The following is a 23005-nucleotide window of genomic DNA, read 5'->3' as shown; positions in this document are numbered from 1 at the left end:
ACAACAGGAAGCTGTCCTGAATGAACTATCAGGATATAAATAGTCAGAGTGTATGAGAAGCAGGTGAGCTGCAAGTCAACGGGCCTATTGTGATGAAAGGGAGCAGCTGGCTCCGAGGATGAACTGGTGCTGAGTGTGTGGCCAGGAAGATAAACATGGAGCGACCGTAAGGGAACAAAACAAATGCATACCTTAGTTTAAGCTTGATGCAATGTTTCAAGAGAGCTGCTTCCCTGATACATAACACCGATCTGTAACTTTCGTCAGGGGATAGTTGGTACCGCCAGCGTTACACTTGCTCTTTACCCTTGACTCTCAGAACGAAACGTTCATTAGTGTCAGTTTGATGTATCCTAGGAACACTACAGATATTTTGACAATCGGAGCAGTAAACGTTTTTGTAGGGGTGTTTATTTGCGTTGTACAGAAATCTCATATCATAGTAACAAAATAGAACTGTATTTGAATGATTTTAATCGTTATGTTTTGCCCTATGCTTTGCTGCTGCCGCTTGGTATTTTCGGTGTTATTCCCGCCTAACTCACCCCGTTGCGTTCACCGCAGGTGACTATCTTCCTACACTTCCTGTGGGTTGGGCCGCTGCAAGCTGCTGCCGTCATTGGACTGCTGTGGCAGGAGATTGGACCATCATGCCTGGCAGGAATGGCAGTCCTTGTGTTCCTCATGCCTTTACAGACTGTGTTTGGCCGCCTGTTTTCATCTTTCAGGTGAAACATTGTCACTCTTAAAATTCACAACCTTTCCCTTCAGTATTCATGTATTCACCCACACAGGGATGGGGAAAAAATACATCAAAATATATTTAAAAATAAAATATCAAATACCTTAATTTGAAGTGTATCAAAATAAACTACAAAATACAGTAGCCACACCATGTATCAAAATAAAATACTGTGTTTTTGTATTTTGAAAATACTACTTAAAGGTAACATGAAATCAGTGTGCAAACTTTCCATATCTGTCTATTTAATCTATTCCTTCATCAGTACACTGACACTGCTGATTAAGTGGACAATGTTTGAGAGTTTTTCTCTGCCTAGGAGACATGCCATAAATCTGTCAACAGATCAACTATGCTGACCTGCCTGTTACATCTCATAGCCTAATACTGTATCAGAGATGTGCTCAAAAAATCACAACTGAACTTGTCAAGTGGTATATAAGTAGCCCAATATCAAAGGAAATGTGCCAGAACAACAATACTAAGGAAAGCTGCCCAGCAACATTGCTCAGAAAGGTGCCTTGTGTATCATTAGCACTGAATGACATACACATCACAGTTAAAAACAGGCAAACCTTTAAGTGTGGGTGAGCAAGTAACCATGTGGTTGAGTGAGTGGGTTTGGTGAGAGTGGGGGGGTGTATTGTTTGTGTGTGTGTGTGTGTGTGTGTGTGTAAGCAACCTACACGTTACACATCTTGAACTGGATCATCTTCCTGAATCTCAATAGACCTCTGAAGTTCGCCTACAAAAAAGAACCAAAACGGCCATCTTTGCCCATATAAGGAGATCCGGTTGTTAATTGAAGCTAACTACCTATGGCAAGATTCATTGCAAGTTAGCTCTGGCGTAGCAAAAATCAAAGTGTGCCGTCTACACTTACCGGAGATCACAGTATCCACTCAAAGGCAGAGGACAAAAGTGTGTTCAGGAAAACGTCTGCATTTCAGACTTTCATCCCTGCAAGAGTTTAACAGGTGCGATAATTCAAAATCCCCATGTTATTTTCCCATAGGAAAATTCGCCAGATACCGGATGTCAAAGATTGCAGCTTTTTTGTAGGCGAACTTCAGAGGTCTATACTCTGATCACAAGAAGTCTGCGCAAATTACTTGACACCAGTCAAAAGCTACATTCATTGTTTTGCACTTTTATTGTTTTATCACATCACCAAAAGTAATAGTTTTACCAAAAATACTTGGCAGTATTTTTAAATTACAAAAATACACACCTATGAAACAGGTAGACTACAAAATATGCAGCCATTTTCTTCAACCCAAAAAAATGCAAATTACAAAATACTATTTTGTATTTTGCCAGAGGAATTACAATAGTGGATGGAAAGCTGCTGCCTTAATGTTGGTAGGGAGATTCCTGGAAAAAAAACATTGAATCACTTAATCTTTGGGTTAATAATACAAACCCTCGTACAAAAAAACCTTGTGTGTCAAGGCGTTCTTGAGCTATAACACTCAAAGTGTTTTTCACATTGACATTTGACCTCCAACATCAATTCACTTCATCTTTGAGTCCATACAAACACTCATACCAAATTTTAGGCATGTATGTCAAGGCATTTTTGAGATCACGCTCAGAGTATTCATGGACTTGACCTTTGACCGTTGACCTCCAACATCAACTCACTTAATCTTTGAGTCCATACAAACACTTGTACCAAGTTTGAAGCATATGCGTCAAGCCGTTCTGGAGATATAATGCGCAAAGCATGAGATATGGCTGTGACTTTTATTTTGACAGACGGGAAACACTCAAACAGGATCTGTAGTTATAGGGAGTGCCCGATTGTATGCATTAGAAGCTGAGACCGTTGAATTCACAGGTGACACCTGTGCCAGTGTTCTAATTAGCCCGGGAACTACTTTGGGAGCTTAACAAGCGCAGCTGCCTTTAGGCCATTATGACACCACAGCCATACAAGTCTATGGGGGGAAAATTAGCTTTTTGACATTTTTAATCCCCCTATTTCTCAAAAAGTATAAACTTTTAAGATAAGATTTAAAAAATACCTCTCTTGTCCAACTCCAGACCTACACAACGGTCATTTCAACATGTCTGTATGTTAAGCGGTTAGAGTCGCATTCATTCTTGAAAAGGTAAAAAGAAAAGGTTATAAGAAGAATAAGTCAGGAGATTTCAAGATAGTGGATTCCATCCACTATAATAAATACTGCCTACTCGTTTGTGTTCGGATGTGCCTGCTTGTAGTCAGTTGGCTACTGGAAATATGTCACATCAAATTTGATAAAAGCAATGCTATTGAAAACATGATATTTCTGACAATAAAGGAAAGACTATTTTGTGTCGGCGGAGCTGAGATGAGAACAATCGGAACACAGCCGTATTCTTGATCAGCTGCTTAATCTCGTTGTCAGTCGACCATCGTGATTTTAGACTAATTTGTACTGGCGGGCCATTTATTTTAATTAGCCTAATTTCACAGACCTGTTGCAGGGACATTTTCACTTTATTTATAGGGTGCATCTGCAAACAACTGCTGGCCCAAATACAATGCCATGAATTATGATCATAAACTTTGCATAATGACAATATTTGTTTTAGGCTATGTATTTTTTGAGGAAGGTTCCTGGGAGATCTTTAGTTGCACGTGATGTGGAATCGCAAAAGTTCAAGAAGATCCACTGCCTTGAAAAAAAAATCTCACGAGCTGCGGGCTACCACTGCTGCAGCTGGACTTTGCCAAGTTCATCCGAGAGCACAAACGTAAATCATACTAAAATTGCCCTGGCCTTGAATGATGACAAAGTAAGGAAAATCTCAATTAAATAACCAAGACTAGGTTGACCGTGTGATTTTTGTCAGGAGATGTATTGAGCATTTTACTTCACCGGATTATCAGCGAACTGCCATGAGAACTGCTAGCTGGCTACTCAAAATAAACTAGCAATCTATTTGTGTTTGATCTTTGTGAATTACAGAAATATCAGACTTGCTAGACCTACTTCGAGCTACCAAGCAACCTTTCCACAAGGATAGATTGAATTTGTTTTTGTGAGGTGGACCTCTGTGAGGTGTTTTGAGGTGGTCTCTTCTAAATGGTTTATGAAGCATCTCACTTTTCCAGACCTTTTTCACAACATGTGGCACATTATGTTTGCCACATTGTATGGGTCACTTCTTATATCATAACAAGGTAATACAATGTGTAATCAAGTGATGACTGATTAACAGTAATGTAAATGCTAAATGCCCTAATACCTGTTGATACTACAACAATGCTAAGTATAAGCTCTTAACCTTGTAGTTTTGCACATACTGTAGGCCTATCATGTACAACTCGATTTCTCCATTTCTTTGCACAAAACTCTCTAGAAAGTGACATTTAATGGTTTATATTTCAAAAAAGAGCCCCCCCCCACATAAATTCCCTGGCTATGACCATCTGTGGGTTCAAAAGTTATCAAGGTAACTGTAACAGCAACACATAAAAGAATCACAGCAAATGTGATTTGATGTGAATAGAAAGTTAAATTTGCGTTAAAAAGGCAGATGGGAGCCAAACTTGTATCATATGTCATATGCTATTAGCGTCAGCTAAATGACTAAGGGCCCTATCATGACATTCTAAAGTGCATCGTCACTCGTCAAAAGTCTATTCAAATTTAGTAGGATGTCCAGTTCACATTGGGAGTGGTTTCGCTATCAAAAGTGGAGCGCATGGCGTAACAAGGTGTTCCTAGGTCTTTTAATCAGTCATATGGGTGTGTTTGGGGCGTAACATCATTTTAAACCAATGAGAATGACATCTGTCATTCCTTTAACGGGCTAACGATACGATATGTCAAATAAATGCATCGGTATTTTGGCATTCAAAGGCGATTTGAATGAGGCTGCTTATGGAGACCGTATAGAATAGTCATTCTTAAACCATGCTTTACTAAAACCTAGCATAGCCTTCACGCATTTGCACTCGTCTATTTGAACTCATTGGCAAAGTGAAACTAACTTCACCAAGGAGTCAGTCAACGACAAGACAGTTATATGCAGTTACTTTCACTATTGACTGACAATGGGTTACCACCGAAAACATAGGCTGGAAAAAGCAACACTTACCCTAATATTGCTCAAATGACTGAATAAAACAACGTTTATCCTGCAGGAGTTGCTTATATCTTGTGACAGTGCGTCTTCAGCTGTGCTCCATACGTGTCTCTCGCCTCTCCCCTAATCACTTTTAACCGTCATTACCAATTTGCAAATGATGGTGAATAACTACTCATTATGAGATGTAGGCCTACAGTATTTCATAATATCTTTGTTCTAATTATGTTTCCCATAAATCGTGCAATTTGTAATGCTTTGCATGGACGTGCGCTGGTGTGCGTTCATGAATGATAGAAGGATGGTGCGTGCACCTGCCAATATGACTGGTGACATGCGCTCTTAAAATAGCATATGAACAACTCGCCATTGACTTCTGACCAGGGTTTAGGTGGTGTATGATAGCGATTTTTAGACAACGCGCTAGGCCCCTCCCTAGGTTGTTAATTGCTACACCACTGGGCGCAATGCTTCAAAAAATAAACGTGCAAAATACCGAATTCAACTTTGCGCGGGTGAATAACGAGTATTACGCCATGCGCTGGTGACCCAAAATACAGCCCTAAATGTAAAATGTAAATGCTATTACTATACCTATTTAATGAAAGTAACTATATAACATTGACTCTGGTTGTAGTCTACCATAATTTCCCAACTATTAGCCGCAGCTTATATATTGATTTTGCTAAATTTCTTCAGCTATGAGGTTAATTCACGGGAGCAATTAATATGGTATTAATATGGTTTTGTTTCTTTTAACTTGCATAAAACACTGTCCTGCGGGTTATACACAATGCGACTAATACACAGGAAATTACTGTACCTGTGTATGTGGCTGTATGTGGTTAGTGCTATTGTTCAGGTGAACTTGGACAGACTTACTGTGAAATGCCAACTTGATATTCTAAAAGATATGAGTTGAACAGTGAAAATTTGTTTATTTGTTGACAAACTCCCTGTCCCTGTCCCGCTCCCTGTCACTGGGCCCATCTTGCCACTATGTGGTGTGACCAGAGACGGTTGATAAAGCTTAACTATAGAATCTTTGGTGTGACATTCGGCCCTTTCAAGAGAGTTCCATTATCAGCATCATAGTTGGCCCCACAAGGCTTCCATTTTAACATTCCATATGTTAATGCAGAGGAAGTAGATTGGGAACCAAATAGAACGTTCAAGCATTGTTTTTGTTTTTATTGTTGAAAGGGTCTATATGTTGTGAGTGATCATGCAATAACAGCCGACCAACCATCTTTTTGTCTCCTATACCACTCTGTCTCCCCTTCTCTCTCTGTATCTCTTCCTCAGGAGTAAGACAGCGGTGCACACTGATACCAGGATCCGTATTATGAATGAAGTCGTTTCTGGTATCCGAATCATAAAGATGTATGCCTGGGAAAAGCCCTTTTCAGCGCTTGTCACTGATGTCCGAAGGTAACGAAATGTTGCTTTACTCTGCTGAAATCGTTTACAACCTCTGACTGTCAAACTGCATCTCAGAGCAGTCCTGTTCCACATGACTATACTATTAATACCGCAAGACTCTGGCTGCTGGAGTGGAAGATATTATCTATTTCTGGCCCTCAGGTTCCTTAACAGCAGAATAATGATTATAGATAGATAGATAGATAGATACTTTATTGATCCCCAGGGGAAATTCAAGATTGTGCAAATGAGTGTGTGTGTAATAATCAAGTTTTATTTAAAACTCACATGGCGGTTTTACCAAGAAAATTGAAATACATGACCATTTACAGTCTGAGCAAAAGAGTTAAAAGAAATGAATAGGTTATAAAAATAAATAATATAAACAGGGACAAAAAGAGAGGTTTAGGTGGCGTTTTAATAAATGAACAGTCACCCTGACTTTGGCATGTTTGCACAGCTCAGTTGTCTGTAGAATCCCCGTAGTGTAGTCCTCCTTGTGTGTTTATTTACTTTTATGAGCTCTGTTCTGTCACATGTACACATGATTACACAATTGCCTGTTGGTGTGATTTATAGAATGTGGTAGAAAAATAAAATAGGAACTCACAAATCATTATGACAATGCAGGTTTCTCCTTATATGACCATGCATGACTCTCTGGGAACACCCATACAAACCTTTGGCAAATGATTGACCTCTGTTGTTAACCTCTGCACTGCAATGAATCATTTTTTTGCCAGTTCAGTCCAGTTCCAAAAGAATTCCTATTGTGACTCTGATTTAGCAGCGTTGTGTTTGATGTTATGCAACATTGAACAATTACTTTAAACTCAAGTCAAGTTCATTCAGTTCAAGTTCATAACATTGTTATGTTACATTAGTGCAGTGTTTTTCAACCTTTTTTGAACCACGGTACATTTTTTACATTAAAAAGAAATCCCACGGTACACCACCAACCAAAAATGTAACAGAATTACACACTGTAGCCTAATAAGCCTAAAGCAAAATAATGACAATTTAGTCTCTCCATTTGTTTACAGTTCAGGTCAATGTCTGCATTTTTTCCTTTTCAAGTAGGCTAGGCCTATTTATCCATCGCTGTTTTACCCATAGATATTAGAAAGCTAGAGACCGCATTGTCTGTGAAGTTCTATTAAGTGGCATACTGTAGGCTGCGTGAACGCAGACGACATATTGCTGGGGTCAAACACCTATGGGCAACACTTGCCGACAATCAGAGACGCCCGTCTGATGTCCAATCGGAGACGCCCGTCTGATGTCCAATCGGAGACGCCCGTCTGATGTCCAATCGGAGACGCCCGTCTGATGTCCAATCAGAGACGCCTGTTCCTCCATTGGCCTCCAGTGATTGTTGCCCCCACCATGATGGCAGCACTATTTGCGTAGCTTACATATTCTAGAGCCCAATGCGGTATCTAGCTTTCTAATATCTATTTTTCACAGCCACTTCTCGTGCGCGTCACTTAATTAACAAGGTCATCAGGCGCTACCTAGTGCCACCCACTGACATGAAAGAGTATTTATTTACTTAGCAAGTCACTACATGCTCAGATGGCACAGATGCTCAACAGTGACATAGCCTAGGCTAATATTTGCAACAACTAAATAATACATGTCTTTGGACCGATTAAGTTAAATTGGACAAGTACCCCACGGCACACCTGTGTGCTGCGGAACTGTGGTTGAAAATCACTGCACTAGTGTTCGTGTTGAAAACAATCACACAGAAATTGTGTATGTTTTTGATACTTTAGTTTATGAAGCAGGCATTGAAAAACATTAAAATATAACTAGAATGTATGTGCTTTATGTACACACAGCTAAAAGTTGAGTGGAGAGTAGAGGGATTGTTGTATTAGCATACCTAATTTCAGATATACACAGGAGATCATATGCGTCAAAAGCCCCACTAACAGAGCAGCCTTCATGGGTACTTCAGTGGGTATATCAAGCAGGCACCTTCCTCCGTTTGTCTTCCTTTGAATTAGACCCACGACACCTTCAGAGGGCTTAACAGTGGTGTCTGGTGTCTTACACCCACACCCCTCCAGGCTCATGGCTTTTCTAAAACTTGTTCTACAAAACATTTTTACCACATATTTCACATTTACATGTATTCATTTAGCTGACACTTTTTATCCAAAGCAACTTATACTGTATGTCAATTATATTATTACAAGGGCCATTTTAATCCCGTTGGGGTTAAGTGTCTTTCTCATGGATACAACGGTGGACGCTGGGTATTGAACCCACAATCTTTCAGGCTGCTGCTTATTAGCCAAGCTCTTTAGCCACTACACTACCACCGCCTCATGCAGATTTTCAGACAACGCAACCACAAAATTGCTAGCAGCCCAAGCTAGGTAGCAGTCAGGATGCTTGCCTTGGAAGCACTTACAGCAGCCCATTTCTTTGTGTACCAGTACATAACGGTACATTCCATTTTTTTTTTTTTTTTTTTTTTTAATACCAATTCTTTAAGAGTGACTGTTTGACAAGATGCTCTGATTTGTACTTTCAGGAAAGAAATATCCAAGATAATGTCCAGCTCGTATCTTCGGGGCCTCAACATGGGCTTCTTCTTCTCAGCCAGCAAAGTCATATTGTTTGTGACCTTCACGGTGTACGTGTTGCTGGGAAACCCCATCACAGCCAGTCGTGTGTTCAAGACGGTCTCCCTGTACACTGCAGTACGCCTCACCGTTACTCTTTTTTTTCCGGCGGCTATCGAGAAGCTCTCTGAATCTATGGTCAGCATCCACAGGATCAAGGTAATAATATTGATAATAATACTTTGAATTTAAATAGCGCTTTTCAAGACACTCAAAGACTCATACAAGATTGAAGATTAAATAGAACAGATTGCTTATGCTAATGTTGAGTATTTGCGCCTTTGGGTGTTTAATCTATGGATGTAGAATAGATACATGGGATTAAACAAACAGTGAAACCTAAATAGTCATGCCATGGATCACTTTAAAACTGCTTTGTGGTACAAGACAAACATATACAGGTCCGTTCACACTTTAGCTCCTTGTGTTAATTTTAGCTCCTTGTGTTAATTTTAGCTCCTTGTGTTAATTTTAGCTCCTTGTGTTAATTTTAGCTCCTTGTGTTAATTTTAGCTCCTTGTGTTAATTTTAGCTCCTTGTGTTAATTTTAGCTCCTTGTGTTAATTTTAGCTCCTTGTGTTAATTTTAGCTCCTTGTGTTAATTTTAGCTCCTTGTGTTAATTTTAGCTCCTTGTGTTAATTTTAGCTCCTTGTGTTAATTTTAGCTCCTTGTGTTAATTTTAGCTCCTTGTGTTAATTTTAGCTCCTTGTGTTAATTTTAGCTCCTTGTGTTAATTTTAGCTCCTTGTGTTAATTTTAGCTCCTTGTGTTAATTTTAGCTCCTTGTGTTAATTTTAGCTCCTTGTGTTAATTTTAGCTCCTTGTGTTAATTTTAGCTCCTTGTGTTAATTTTAGCTCCTTGTGTTAATTTTAGCTCCTTGTGTTAATTTTAGCTCCTTGTGTTAATTTTAGCTCCTTGTGTTAATTTTAGCTCCTTGTGTTAATTTTAGCTCCTTGTGTTAATTTTAGCTCCTTGTGTTAATTTTAGCTCCTTGTGTTAATTTTAGCTCCTTGTGTTAATTTTAGCTCCTTGTGTTAATTTTAGCTCCTTGTGTTAATTTTAGCTCCTTGTGTTAATTTTAGCTCCTTGTGTTAATTTTAGCTCCTTGTGTTAATTTTAGCTCCTTGTGTTAATTTTAGCTCCTTGTGTTAATTTTAGCTCCTTGTGTTAATTTTAGCTCCTTGTGTTAATTTTAGCTCCTTGTGTTAATTTTAGCTCCTTGTGTTAATTTTAGCTCCTTGTGTTAATTTTAGCTCCTTGTGTTAATTTTAGCTCCTTGTGTTAATTTTAGCTCCTTGTGTTAATTTTAGCTCCTTGTGTTAATTTTAGCTCCTTGTGTTAATTTTAGCTCCTTGTGTTAATTTTAGCTCCTTGTGTTAATTTTAGCTCCTTGTGTTAATTTTAGCTCCTTGTGTTAATTTTAGCTCCTTGTGTTAATTTTAGCTCCTTGTGTTAATTTTAGCTCCTTGTGTTAATTTTAGCTCCTTGTGTTAATTTTAGCTCCTTGTGTTAATTTTAGCTCCTTGTGTTAATTTTAGCTCCTTGTGTTAATTTTAGCTCCTTGTGTTAATTTTAGCTCCTTGTGTTAATTTTAGCTCCTTGTGTTAATTTTAGCTCCTTGTGTTAATTTTAGCTCCTTGTGTTAATTTTAGCTCCTTGTGTTAATTTTAGCTCCTTGTGTTAATTTTAGCTCCTTGTGTTAATTTTAGCTCCTTGTGTTAATTTTAGCTCCTTGTGTTAATTTTAGCTCCTTGTGTTAATTTTAGCTCCTTGTGTTAATTTTAGCTCCTTGTGTTAATTTTAGCTCCTTGTGTTAATTTTAGCTCCTTGTGTTAATTTTAGCTCCTTGTGTTAATTTTAGCTCCTTGTGTTAATTTTAGCTCCTTGTGTTAATTTTAGCTCCTTGTGTTAACTCCTTGTGTTAATTTTAGCTCCTTGTGTTAATTTTAGCTCCTTGTAGTGCCTTTCCACTGAGGTGGCGAATGCTACAGCCAACTAGTAGCCTTAGGTCCTGTTACTCAACCCATTGGTGTGACAGACATTTCTTTCAGTGAAGTCTACAGCAGCTGTGACAACACACTGTAAATGGTCATCAAACAATAGAACCAAACAAACAACAGTGAACTGTTCCGAACGGTACTTTAAAGCCATTCTAGCAGTGCTCTTTGTGCTTAATCTCTGTAGACGTTCCTGTTGCTTGATGAGATTGAAAAGTCACCCCTACCTGTGATGAAGACAAAAGCGAGTTCTATGGAGATACGGGATCTCATGTGCTACTGGGACAAGGTCTGGTCCACTCACACCACACACAGTATATGCACAAACACAAGAACAGGCAGACGCGCACACATACATGCACGCACGCAGGCACGCACGCACGCATACACACACACACTTTTTGCATGATTTATGCGTAGCTTGTTTGGGCAGCCGTGGCCTACTGGTTAGCGCTTGGGACTTGAAACCGGAGGGTTGCCGGTTCGAACCCCGACCAGTAGGCACGGCTGAAGTGCCCTTGAGCAAGGCACCTAACTCCTCACTGCTCTCCGAGCGCCGCTGTTGTTGCAGGCAGCTCACTGCGCCGGGATTAGTGTGTGCTTCACCTCACTGTGTGTACACTGTGTGCTGAGTGTGTTTCACTAATTCACTAATTGGGATAAATGCAGAGACCAAATTTCCCTCACGGGATCAAAAGAGTATATATACTTATAACTAAAAACAAAATTGAATCCCCCACAGTGATTAAGCCCGTCACCTTGTCGTCATCAATATCGTTTGCACCGTTTGACTGTCCACAGATCAATCCTCACTTTAGTCAATGTCTATTGTTAATGGCGCTATCAGGGGTGAAAGTAGTTTTAAATTATTGCCGGTACTATGACCACAACCTTCTTCTAACGTTATATAAAGTTGGTTTGTTTCAGGCTGTCACTGAAATTTCTTTATGTGAACGAAGATAGTCTACCAATACATCGGACAGAAGATAATATTACTGTGCTGTGTTGATTTAGTTTAGTTGTTCGGTGATTGGTTGATAAATATGACACTGTCGTTTTGAGACAGTCAGATGTACTCCTAGACAATAGCCTAATAAATACAGTATGTACAGTGTTTTAGGCCCACATTACGTCTGCTTTAATGCACGGATCGTATTGTCAGTTTCATTTAAAAATCACAAACACAAGTTAGCATAGATAGATAGATAGATATATAGATACTTTATTTATCCACAGGGGAAATTCAAGGAAAGAAAGAAAGCGTGAGAGAAGGGATGTGAGGAAAGGGATGTGTGACGTGCAGGAGTGAGATGTGTCTGTTACGTGAGATTCGCGCTCAGCATGTTATAGTTGGCAGACCTGCTTCTGGGCCGCAGCTGCTCTCGTCTCTTTCCAGTACTGTGTACCGTCACTGGACCTGCTGGTACGCAGCGCTGGACCGTAGCGTCCTCCTTTCACCTCTGGGCGCCATATAAATCAATACATTTGGATTGGTGAATAAATAATATGAATGGATATGAAATGGATGTGTCTGTTCTTTACTTAGACAATTGATGCACCAACACTGCAGCGCGTGTCCTTCACTGTAAAGCCAGGTGAACTGCTGGCTGTTATCGGACCAGTTGGAGCAGGAAAGGTGAGATTTATGTCTTAAACTTAATTTGTCCTCAGTCTCAGACCCAGAGCATGCATGAAAAAACAGGATGGATATTCATCCAAATATGAATACCAAGGAAAGTTCTAAAAAGAATGTGTGGTCACTCAGTAACATGCTTTGCCTTGCGAAGTGCGACTACTCTCTTGTGATTTCTTAATGTTTGTCACTCACATTCTGGTCGAACTTTTCCTTAAAAAGATTTATACATCGTTGATATAGTTATAAAGACACTTTTCTCCAAAGCGATTTACAGAAAATAGATGCATACTCTTATACTAATATTAGTTATATATAAATACATATTATTCACAGTGAAAGTTTTCACACCAAATATCATCTTCCTGTGGCCTCCACAGTCCTCCCTGCTCAGTGCCATCTTGGGAGAGCTGCCACCAGATAAAGGCGTGGTCGAGGTTAACGGCGAACTGACCTATGCCTCTCAGCAGCCCTGGGTGTTTCCAGGGACCATCCGCAGCAACATCTTGTTTGGCAAAGACTTGCAGACGCAGAATTATGAGAGGGTCTTGAGAGCCTGTGCTTTGAAGAGGGTACTTACTTTACGTACTGTTGTCTAAGTGATACTATTTATAACTCAATTCCTTAATTGTTTGTCCCATTGTTGACTGATATGTTTATTCTGCCCGCAGGACATGGAGCTGCTCCCTCAGGGGGACCTCACTATAATAGGTGACAGGGGGGCGACCCTCAGTGGAGGACAGAAAGCTCGTGTTAACCTTGCCAGGTATGATCTGAAGAAGGCCCCAGGCCGAAACGTTACTGATTTAAATAAAAGCATTGATATGGACCCTTTCAAGAGTTCCATTATCAGCATCATAGTTGGCCCCACAAGACTTCCTTTTTAACATTCCATATGTTATCTTAATGCAAAGGAAGTAGATTGGGGCCCAAATAGAACGTTCAAGCATTGTTTTTGTTTTTATTGTTGAAAGTGTCTATAGAGAAAGAGTGTGCGGCACTTCTCTACCCTCTCTAAGCCGTTAGCTAGTTTGTGGGGACTTTGAAGGTGTGCTTTATTTTCCACATATAGTAGGAGGCAGCAACATGCGGTGGTCCCTTTGATACCTTTTAAGATGTACATCTAGTTCTGTTTTGGCAAAATGTGAGTGGACCAAATAGACCCATGGCTTTACATTCTGCGTAACCTATATCCTATATCCTATATCCTTTATACTGAAACTAGCCCTTCAGCTAACAAAAACAAAGTGTCTTAAAACAAAGTTTGGGATGCAATGAACTAAATACATTCATTCGGCTCTGCAGGATTGATGTTAATTAAAGTGTTTGTGCTTTGTGCTCCATGTGTGCTTTAGAGCTGTGTATCAGGATGCTGACATCTATTTGCTGGATGATCCCCTGAGTGCTGTGGACTCTGAAGTCGGGAGACATTTGTTTGAGCAGTAAGTTGACTTCATCTCAGAGATTGCATTTGTTTGAGCAGTAAGTTGACTTCACCTCAGAAGATTGAGTTTTCATGTGTGTTCTCTGGGTTGGTCTGTACAACATACAAGCCTAAAATTCGGATGCATGGAAAAAAATATACACTTTGGTAAAAACAATGAGCACTTTAACAACTCCTAGCTGCTATGGAACAGATTGCCCTCAGGCTCGTCCAGATGTTTAGATTGATAAGTATTGAACATATAGAACATAAATATTACTCGCAACCTCCCATATTTTATGCTTTCTGCATTCATGTTCCCTGTCAATTTGGAATGTTTGTCCCTTGTCACTTTCAGATCCTTATAGATGGGGTTGAGGTTGTCGCAACTCTCTATCTATAAGGCTCTTGTCACTTTCAGATGCTTATAGATGGGGTTGAGGTTGTCGCAACTCTCTATCTATAAGGCTCTGGTCACTTTCAGATCTTTATAGATGGGGTTGAGGTTGTCGCAACTCTCTATCTATAAGGCTCTGGTCACTTTCCCTGTCAATTAGAATGTTTGTCCTGTTGCTACGTTCCCTGTCAATTAGCGATGTTAAGGACCCCGGAGTGGTGATTTATCGCCAGCCGATAGATAACCTGCCCAGTCATTCATTTTTTACCTTGATCTTTCAAGGTAAACCGTTTCATTTTTACTGAGACAGAGAGAAAAAGGTCAACATTGAGAGTGAGGGCCTTATTGAAAATAAACATACTATATGATAACACTGATATGATGAGACTAAAGCTACTGAGACTAGGCAAGAGTGAGGCGCTTTTTAAACATTTAATTTAGCAACTTCTATTGAAATTAAAACCGTTCATACAGAACAACTACTTTTGAGGGGAAGTTTGTTTACACGTTCATCTGCTTTTAACCAGGTGTATTTGTGGTCTACTAAAGAAGAAGCCTCGCATACTGGTGACCCATCAGCTACAGTACCTTAAAGCTGCAGATCAGATCCTGGTTTTGAAAGAGGTGTGTTCCTTTAATTCATTTTCAGGTTCCCTTTTCAAAAACACACACCTCTACACAAGCTACCAGTTACAAAATGAAATCGTTCCAATTTCTTTTCTTTTGGATGTGTTGCAGGGTCACATGGTGACTAAAGGGACCTTTTTAGAGTTGCAAAACTCGGGGCTAGATTTCACGTCTTTGCTTAAGAGTGAGGAAGAGGAGGAGACGACCCCTGGTGTGGATGCTTCGCAGGGCGCCACACTAAGGTCTGCTCGCAGCCGAACCATTTCTCAGAACTCTGTGCGCTCACAGGCATCGTCACTCCAGTCTGTTCAAGATGCATCAGACAGCCTGCCGGTAAGCCCAACACCAATGCAGTCTGGTGTGTGAATTGGGGGCAATAATATCTCTGTGAATATACATAGTGAACTTTAAACAGGAAAGGCATACTTTTACACTCCTTTTTTCATGGATATAGTGTGCTTTGTTCCAGCTAACTTGATGGCTTCAGGCAATCATTTGTGAAACGTAATCCGTTCTGTTCTAAATCAATGTAGACAAATATAACAGTGCATAACATTTACCTGTATGCCTGGCTGGGCTGCTTTTCTGTGGTAAAATGTGAATGTTGAGATGTATGACTTTTTTTCTCTTGACAGGCAGAGCAAGTTCAGACCATGGCCGAGGAATCTCGTTCTGAGGGCACAATAGCAGTCGGCCTGTATGTGAAGTATCTGCGAGCAGGAGCGAATGTCTTGGTTTTGCTCGGGCTTATTCTGCTCAGTCTTCTTGCTCAGGTAGGTCAAAGCATGGGTTAGGGTTTGGTTGTAAATTGACTACCAAACTACCAGTCTTATCGTGCGTTCCATTTGTACAAAGGGCTCTTCTTACGAGTACTAAGATGACCAAAAAACAAGAAGTCTGACGAGGAGCTGTCTCATACAAATCAATGGACCCCTAGTTCACGGCGAGCCCCAGTTCACTTCACAAGTTACGGGTTGTCACAAGCAGAGCTTTTGAGCGGAGCTGACCGGTGCGAATATCCCGCTCCTTGCTCAGGTGGCTGTTCTCTTGGCCGCTCCTCCGCTCAAATTCGCGTCAGGTCACTCCACTCAATTTCGCTCCTTGCTCCACGCTCTCTCCAATTTAAAAGAAGGAGAAAACTTCAGTCCCAAAGAACTAAGAGCAACGGCAATATATTTTACTCATAGAACATTTATTTTAAAAGGCAACAACGAACAAGCTTGGCAACATCAATACACATAAGCCTAAAACTAAAGGGATCAGTCGGATTAATTGCCTGAAGAATACAGGCTTAGCATCCAAGTTTTAGCCTTCTACTTTATATGAAGCATATTCAAATTGCTCACGTTTTTCTTTGCTCTCTGTTGCACACACTCATGTTTTCGCGAAATGTGCCTTCTTAGATTCCAAAATGAATCTTTATTCACTGAAACGGTGTCACCACATGGTTGTTCTTGCTCTACATTGTTAGTATCTAGTTGTTTTGTAGAAATAGTACAGTTGGATGACTTCTCTGTTTCCTTTCTAAAATATTTAACAAACTCCATCCCCATCAACAAACTTACAATGGCCAATCTTTGAAATTTAACGGTCTTAGTTTTATTAGGAAGACGTGAGTTCAGGGTGGATTTGGGCATGCCTCAGACTCGTGGTGTGAGCGGTATCGGAGCGAAATTGGAGCGGAACAGAGTGGCTGCGCCAGCCTCTAAATTAAAAAGCGCTCCGCGCTCCAACAAAATTCCATCTGCTCCGCTCACTAGCTCTGGTCACAAGCCACCACGTACAAATGGAACGCATGATTAAATCTTTGATTCACTACTCTTCCCAAACTCCACTGCACACTAACAAACGAGAGGGAGATTAAATAACGGCTTGTCTGCACACTCTGCTACATGCCCTTCTGGTACAGGTTCTGCAGGTTACTCTTTAAGCTGATGATACACAAGGCACCTTTATGAGCAATATTGCAAGGCAATGTTCCTAAGTGTTCCAATGTTCCTAACCTTGTGGTTCTGGCATGTTTCCAACAATATTGGCCAACATTTTTTTTCTAAAGAACTTTAATCATCAGTAGCCACATTTTCAGGATCATCCAGTCAGAACACTGGAACTGGTTATGTGGTTGCCCAGCAGCAAAAATTTGGCCCATGTATCCTCACGTTAAGCCTCTTTGATTGCCATTCATTCATTCATTCATTCATTCATTCATTCATTCATTCATTCATTTTTAGTGATGCCGAGATCAAATGAAGGTAGACTAGATCGATATTTGTGTATATTGTTAATGTCATGTATTTGTCTTTGAAGGTCACCTATATTCTTCAGGACTGGTGGTTAGCATACTGGTAAGAATATTTATTTCAATGGTCCCCTTTTAGAATAACCTGTATTTTGTTTTTCCTCAGCATTCTTGTTTTTTTTTATTATTATTATTATTATTATTATTATTATTATTATTATTATTATTATTATTATTATTGTTATTGTTATTATTTGTAATTGACAGGGCTACCAAGCAGGCAGAGCTGAACAGCACGGTGGCTATTACTGATGGCTTCTCTCACAACAACATATCAACACATCAAGAACTGGACTTAGGCTTTTATCTTGGCATATATGCAGGTGACAATGTGTTCTTTGCTTATACACGCACACACTCACTCACTCACTCACTGTAATGAATGCTTTTGGTTGTCAAAGTGATATGAATAAGACTAACCTATTCCATAAAATGCTTACAGGTCTTTATTGACCTGTCATAGGCCACACCAGACACAAAACTGAAGCATTCCTATTCCTGCTACAAAAAAATCAAAACTATTTTTATGGTTTGCGAACAGAACGCTGCAATTTCGTAGCCAATGTGAATACAGTGACTGTATTCCAACACTAATATTAGCACTCATATTAGATATTATAAGTACAGAAGTATGGAATTGGAACACAGCAAATGTAGAAAATGGAAAACTGAAGCTAAATATAAAGGGGACAAAGTAAAGTGGTGTGATCAGTACCACAAGGCCTAAGGCATTAGCCTAGTAGCATTTCCGGACAAATGCCTGTATGGCTGTGTTGTGAATGCAAGCAGTAACATTGCTGGGACATTGTCCTTGTGGAGCAAGCCAACAAATCACAATTTGACATAAAAACTGTGCATAGCATATGATGCCATATAATTCATATGATTTGCATTCATAAACAGCATTACAGTATTACTGCTGGAGTGGCCATCTTCCATCTATTTGCTATTCTCATGGCATGTATGAACAGGCAGTAAAACAAAGGCGTTCAACACCTTTACTGGGTGCTGAATCCTTCAGGTAATTTTAAATCAAAGACCGCACTCAACAGCACCTTTTAAACTTTGCCAGTGTTTCCTCCTTTTCTTTTTGGTTGTTTTTAACCTCTCTTTGAGAGTGTGTTTAATGTGTGTGTGGGTCTATGGGCAATAAAGTTAAAAAAAAAAAAAAAAAAAACTTTGCCAGTGCATGCTGATTTAGCGGAGGATCAGACATGATGCGCTTTGTTGCTTAAAAACGCGAGGTGCACTATATTTTCATAAAAATGCTGGCACTTTTAGCCTGGAAAATCCAGACTCTGGTAATCTAGAAAGATTAAGGGTCTGGCCACGAACAATGTAATGGCCCAACTCGAGGGGTGGCACCAAGCATGCATTTGAAAATCTCACTGCATGCAATTGGATAACACTAGACCAATGTTTACTTTGAATGATTCCGGACTTCGACACAATTGGATAACACTACGACCGATGTTTACTGACCTCCAACGTTGCAGCGCTGTCGTCATCAGTTTAGCTCGCCTCTGGCCCGCATACATCAGATACGCCGATTTGATTGGTTCCCACGGGTCATTGAATTTCCGGAATATCATTAGCTTTTTTAGCAATGTCGCGGGGCAATGTTCCTCATTGATAATGGGCAACAGTTTATTTTCTTGGAGAGTGGAAACCTTGTAAAAGGTAGGGTACTTTTAAGTGCTGTCCTTGATTTTAAAAACGTTATGTATGAACAGGCACAAGAGGGAAATGTTCCAGAATTTAACTTAATTTGTGAATATCAAAAATCACAGATAATTCCTGAAAGGATGTCCCTGTAATCTACAGGACCTATAATTGAAAGAGGCATTAGCAAAACAACTAATAGAATGGAGTAGAATTTATTTATTGTTATTGTATATTTGAAATTTGAAAGCCCAAAACATCACACACTGATTTAAATGCATTTGTATTGTAGATGGGTTCAGTATTACTTTTTAATGAGCAGATATGACGTTTTTCCCTTGTCCATTTAAATGTATTTCCTCTCTGGGTGTCAGGTTTGACGGGAGCTACACTACTGTTTGGATTAATGCGGAGTCTGATGACGTTCACAGTACTTGTACGTGCAACTCAGACGCTGCATAATCGCATGTTCAACTGCATTCTGCGCACGCCTGTTCGCTTCTTTGATGTCAACCCAGTTGGTAAGTCTGTATGATATCTATCTATCTATCTATCTATCTATCTATCTATGATATGTAATTTTAGGGCCGATAACGATAACCGATATTTATTGGTTTGTTGTGACCGATACGATAACCGATAATATTACTCTTGAAAAAAAATTGTGAAAAGTGATTTGGGGAAAGCATTTAATAAGCATAATTTTATTGCAGTAATTTTACCTACTACCAAATGATGGACAGAACTCATAATAGTCCTCAATAGTACAGCAGTCAACAACATAACAGTAGCCTAGCCCTACAGTATGTGTGGCTCCTTTAAGTGAACCTGACGTCAGTGAATTGCGAGTGAGTGGCTAGAGAGTTTGAGTTCATTTAGGACTAAACGCTCATAAACGGCTCAGCTTGGAATAAGCTACAGTAATCAGAGTTTGTGAGGAAAACTTAGGTTTAGTTTCAACTGCAGGTAACTGAATAAAGCTGCAACTCCTCAGACTGTATCTTATGTCCGTCTACTCTGTTGCGCACAACCTGCTGCAGCAGAAATTAAAGGGGTTAGCCTAGAAGGTTTTAATAACTTATTATGATGACCTGTCTGGAACTGAAGCACGAATGGTTAGCATATTTCTAGGTAATAATACAAAACCCAAGCTAAAGTAATGCAAATATAATACTAAAACACAACTTAGAACTAAGCCTACATACGTACTCGTCCCACTAACGAGTTTGTTTATTTGTTTCCCCGACCAGCGCGGTAAAGTGCAAACACACCAGCACAAGACGGCTCTAGATAGGGCTGAGCTCCGCTGTTAAGGTTAAATGGCGGATCATTCACGAGAGGATTTTGAGATGCACAGATTCCCAAATGAACGCATATCCACAGATTTTGTTAGAGAGGTGAAATACATTCACACCGCTGACATTATATTGAGGAAAAAGTATAGCCAACCAAGCTCAAGTAGGCTAGCTCAGTGTAGCCAGACGGTAAAAAATATTGGCGCAAATCATCGGCCAGAATTCTATCGGACCGATAATAATATTTTCATTTTTTCACTTATCGGCTAATAATATATCGGCCGCCGATATATCGTGTGTATATATACTCTATGCCAGTAATATCTATTTAAGTTGTTTCTGTTCTTTAGAAAAATCACACTTTTCATTCCAGATGAGTTTGCAGAGTGAGATTAAGATAATTTACCGTTATTTGCCATTGGTGGCAATAATTGTGGAGGATATTGTATTTGCCGATAAAGACGACAAAAAACTGTACATGAAACACCTGAAGATGAAAATTAAGATAGATATATCTAATACAATTACTAGATATATTATTTAGATAGATATATCTAATATATACAAATCATCTTGCATTCACTACTACTTGTAGTCAGTCACCTCACATTTAAAAACAAAGTGTCAAGCAAACAATGAAGATACTAGACAAATAACATTGTTTACTAGAGATTTTCTTACACTTCTGATGTCAATTGCTTATATGCCAGGCGCTTCCTTGAATGCTCTTTAGCCAGGTCATATATTTCCAGTGGAACGTCACCTTTGTTGTAACGACTATTTTGTTAGCGTACCTGTTTACACGGACCGGGTTGGGTATTGCCCCTAGTGACCGGGTTGGGTGTTGCCCCTAGTGAATGAGCAAATATAAGGATTAAGGATTTTTGCTTGTGTCAGTGTTGAATGAAGAGTTGCCCTGTTGGGTATAAATAAAATATGCATTATCCACGTGAGCACGAAAGGGGCAGAATATAACAGAAGATGCCGCTACAGCACAGCTGACGCTCCACCGGATATACAGGGTTCCCACGGGTCATGGAATTCTGGAATATCATGGAATTTTGGAAAGTCTATTCCAGACATGGAAAGTCAGGGAATTTTATCATTTCGGGGCAAAGTCATGGAATATCAGGGAATTTTGTTGTAGCAGTTTAAAACATACTTGCCAAAATACATTAATACAAATATATTTGGTTATATTTTGGATTTTAGTTTTACTGCCTGCTTGAGTAGTTGTGGTTAGCCCAACTTTCTTTAGTCAATGTCCATTTAGTCATCTCCCGCTCTAAAAAAGTCAGAGTCTTGAACGCTACACGGCTGCTCAGAAATCTTTGGCCGGTATATTGTATCATTCTTTAATATAGTAGGTCATGGAAATTCAGTTTCTTTGTCAGAGAACAGTCGTGGAATTTTACATTTGACTTACAGTGGAAACTCTGGATATATATGAGCTGGCTAAAGACCCTGATGTGGCTTGTTGTCCAGTTTCTCCCCTTCCCCAACACTGTAATATGAGCTCTTGGACACTCGCTTGTTTTCTCTGTCGAGTACTCCAACTGTCATTATGACCAAAAGGCATTCTCTGTCTTCGTTTTAACAATCTCAGAAAAAAAAACTGTAAACACCTAAATGGGCATATATGCACAGAGATATGTTTGTGTTAATTGTGGTATGAATTAAACAATAGCCAGCAGGTCTCTCACACTTTGCTTGTTAAAGTTGCCAGTGGGAAATGTAATTTCTTTTTTTCTTTTTTTTTACAGGAAGAATCTTGAATCGATTCTCCAAAGATATTGGCCAACTGGATTCATTGCTACCGTGGACTTTTGTAGATTTCATTCAGGTGACCTATAGTATTTGCATGTTGTGTGTTGCTTCTCAGTTATGAAAATAATTAGAATCTAGTTTATATTATTCTGCTGAGAGGTGTTGTAAGCACATCTGACTATTACAGATGTTGATTTGCCAGACACACACACATACACACACACATATGCCTTGGGTACAACAGAAGTGTAGATAAATGCGCTTAACACCTTCTGAAACAAAGTCACTCCGTGCTCCGTATATTTTCCTTTTTTTTAACCTTTGCCAATCACACCCCTGAACTTTTCATTATCATCCAATCAGAACACTAGGAAGTGATTACCGGCCAACATTGCTCAAAAAGTTCCCTCCGTGCGTCACCACCTTGACACTTTTCCTGAAACAATAGAATGTTGAATGCCGTTGTCACTTAAATTTCAGTTTTAATGTTGATGCCTAATTTCAAAGGATTAATCCAATCCGGCTACCTCCAAGTTTTGTTAGTAATTAATGTATGTTGACAGTGAAAAGGTTTTCCATTGTGACAGTGAGTAGTGTGGGTAACTAATCTGCACTAACCTGCTTCATGTTGGGATAACACCACTTGCCTGTGTCTGTTGCTAGGTGTTTTTGCAAATCATTGGCTCGATTGCAGTAGCGGCATCCGTGATTTTCTGGATCCTTCTGCCAGTGATCCCTCTGCTGATTGGGTTCATTTTCCTACGTCGCTACTTCCTGAAGACCTCTAGAGATGTAAAACGCCTTGAAGCAACCAGTGAGTTACATGTTTGACTGCTAAGAGGTTTACCTGTCACTAGCACTGAGTTACGTGTTTGTCTGCTAAGCTATGTACTTGTCACTAGCTAGTTATTACCTATCGTCATGAGTTTAGTGGCATTGCAGGTGAATAAGAAATGGTATAAGTCATGTTATGTTATTTGTTCATTTTTGTGTGTTATGTAATTCCAAGTGTTTGTGTTGCTTT

The 23005-nt window shown here is 39.6% G+C and overlaps 1 protein-coding gene across 1 annotated transcript in view; it reads left to right on the top strand.

Moving 5' to 3' along the window:
- Positions 1–23005, top strand: part of abcc4 (ATP-binding cassette, sub-family C (CFTR/MRP), member 4) — a 55030-nt gene that overhangs the window by 22562 nt on the left and 9463 nt on the right. Inside the window, exons 6-21 of the mRNA XM_048234396.1 lie at positions 565–728; positions 6128–6253; positions 8790–9039; positions 11066–11167; positions 12425–12514; positions 12892–13083; positions 13183–13277; positions 13867–13953; positions 14859–14955; positions 15070–15291; positions 15594–15731; positions 17266–17303; positions 17465–17580; positions 19294–19440; positions 21978–22057; positions 22645–22795. Of these exons, the coding sequence (XP_048090353.1) occupies positions 565–728; positions 6128–6253; positions 8790–9039; positions 11066–11167; positions 12425–12514; positions 12892–13083; positions 13183–13277; positions 13867–13953; positions 14859–14955; positions 15070–15291; positions 15594–15731; positions 17266–17303; positions 17465–17580; positions 19294–19440; positions 21978–22057; positions 22645–22795 (2095 nt within the window). The remainder of the gene's footprint in view (positions 1–564; positions 729–6127; positions 6254–8789; positions 9040–11065; positions 11168–12424; positions 12515–12891; positions 13084–13182; positions 13278–13866; positions 13954–14858; positions 14956–15069; positions 15292–15593; positions 15732–17265; positions 17304–17464; positions 17581–19293; positions 19441–21977; positions 22058–22644; positions 22796–23005) is intronic.

This window comes from Alosa alosa, chromosome 23, assembly GCF_017589495.1.
Source record: "Alosa alosa isolate M-15738 ecotype Scorff River chromosome 23, AALO_Geno_1.1, whole genome shotgun sequence".
Lineage (NCBI taxonomy): Eukaryota > Metazoa > Chordata > Actinopteri > Clupeiformes > Clupeidae > Alosa > Alosa alosa.
The sequence above is the reverse complement of the archived record's forward strand: the minus strand, read 5'-3'. Positions and strand labels throughout refer to the sequence as shown.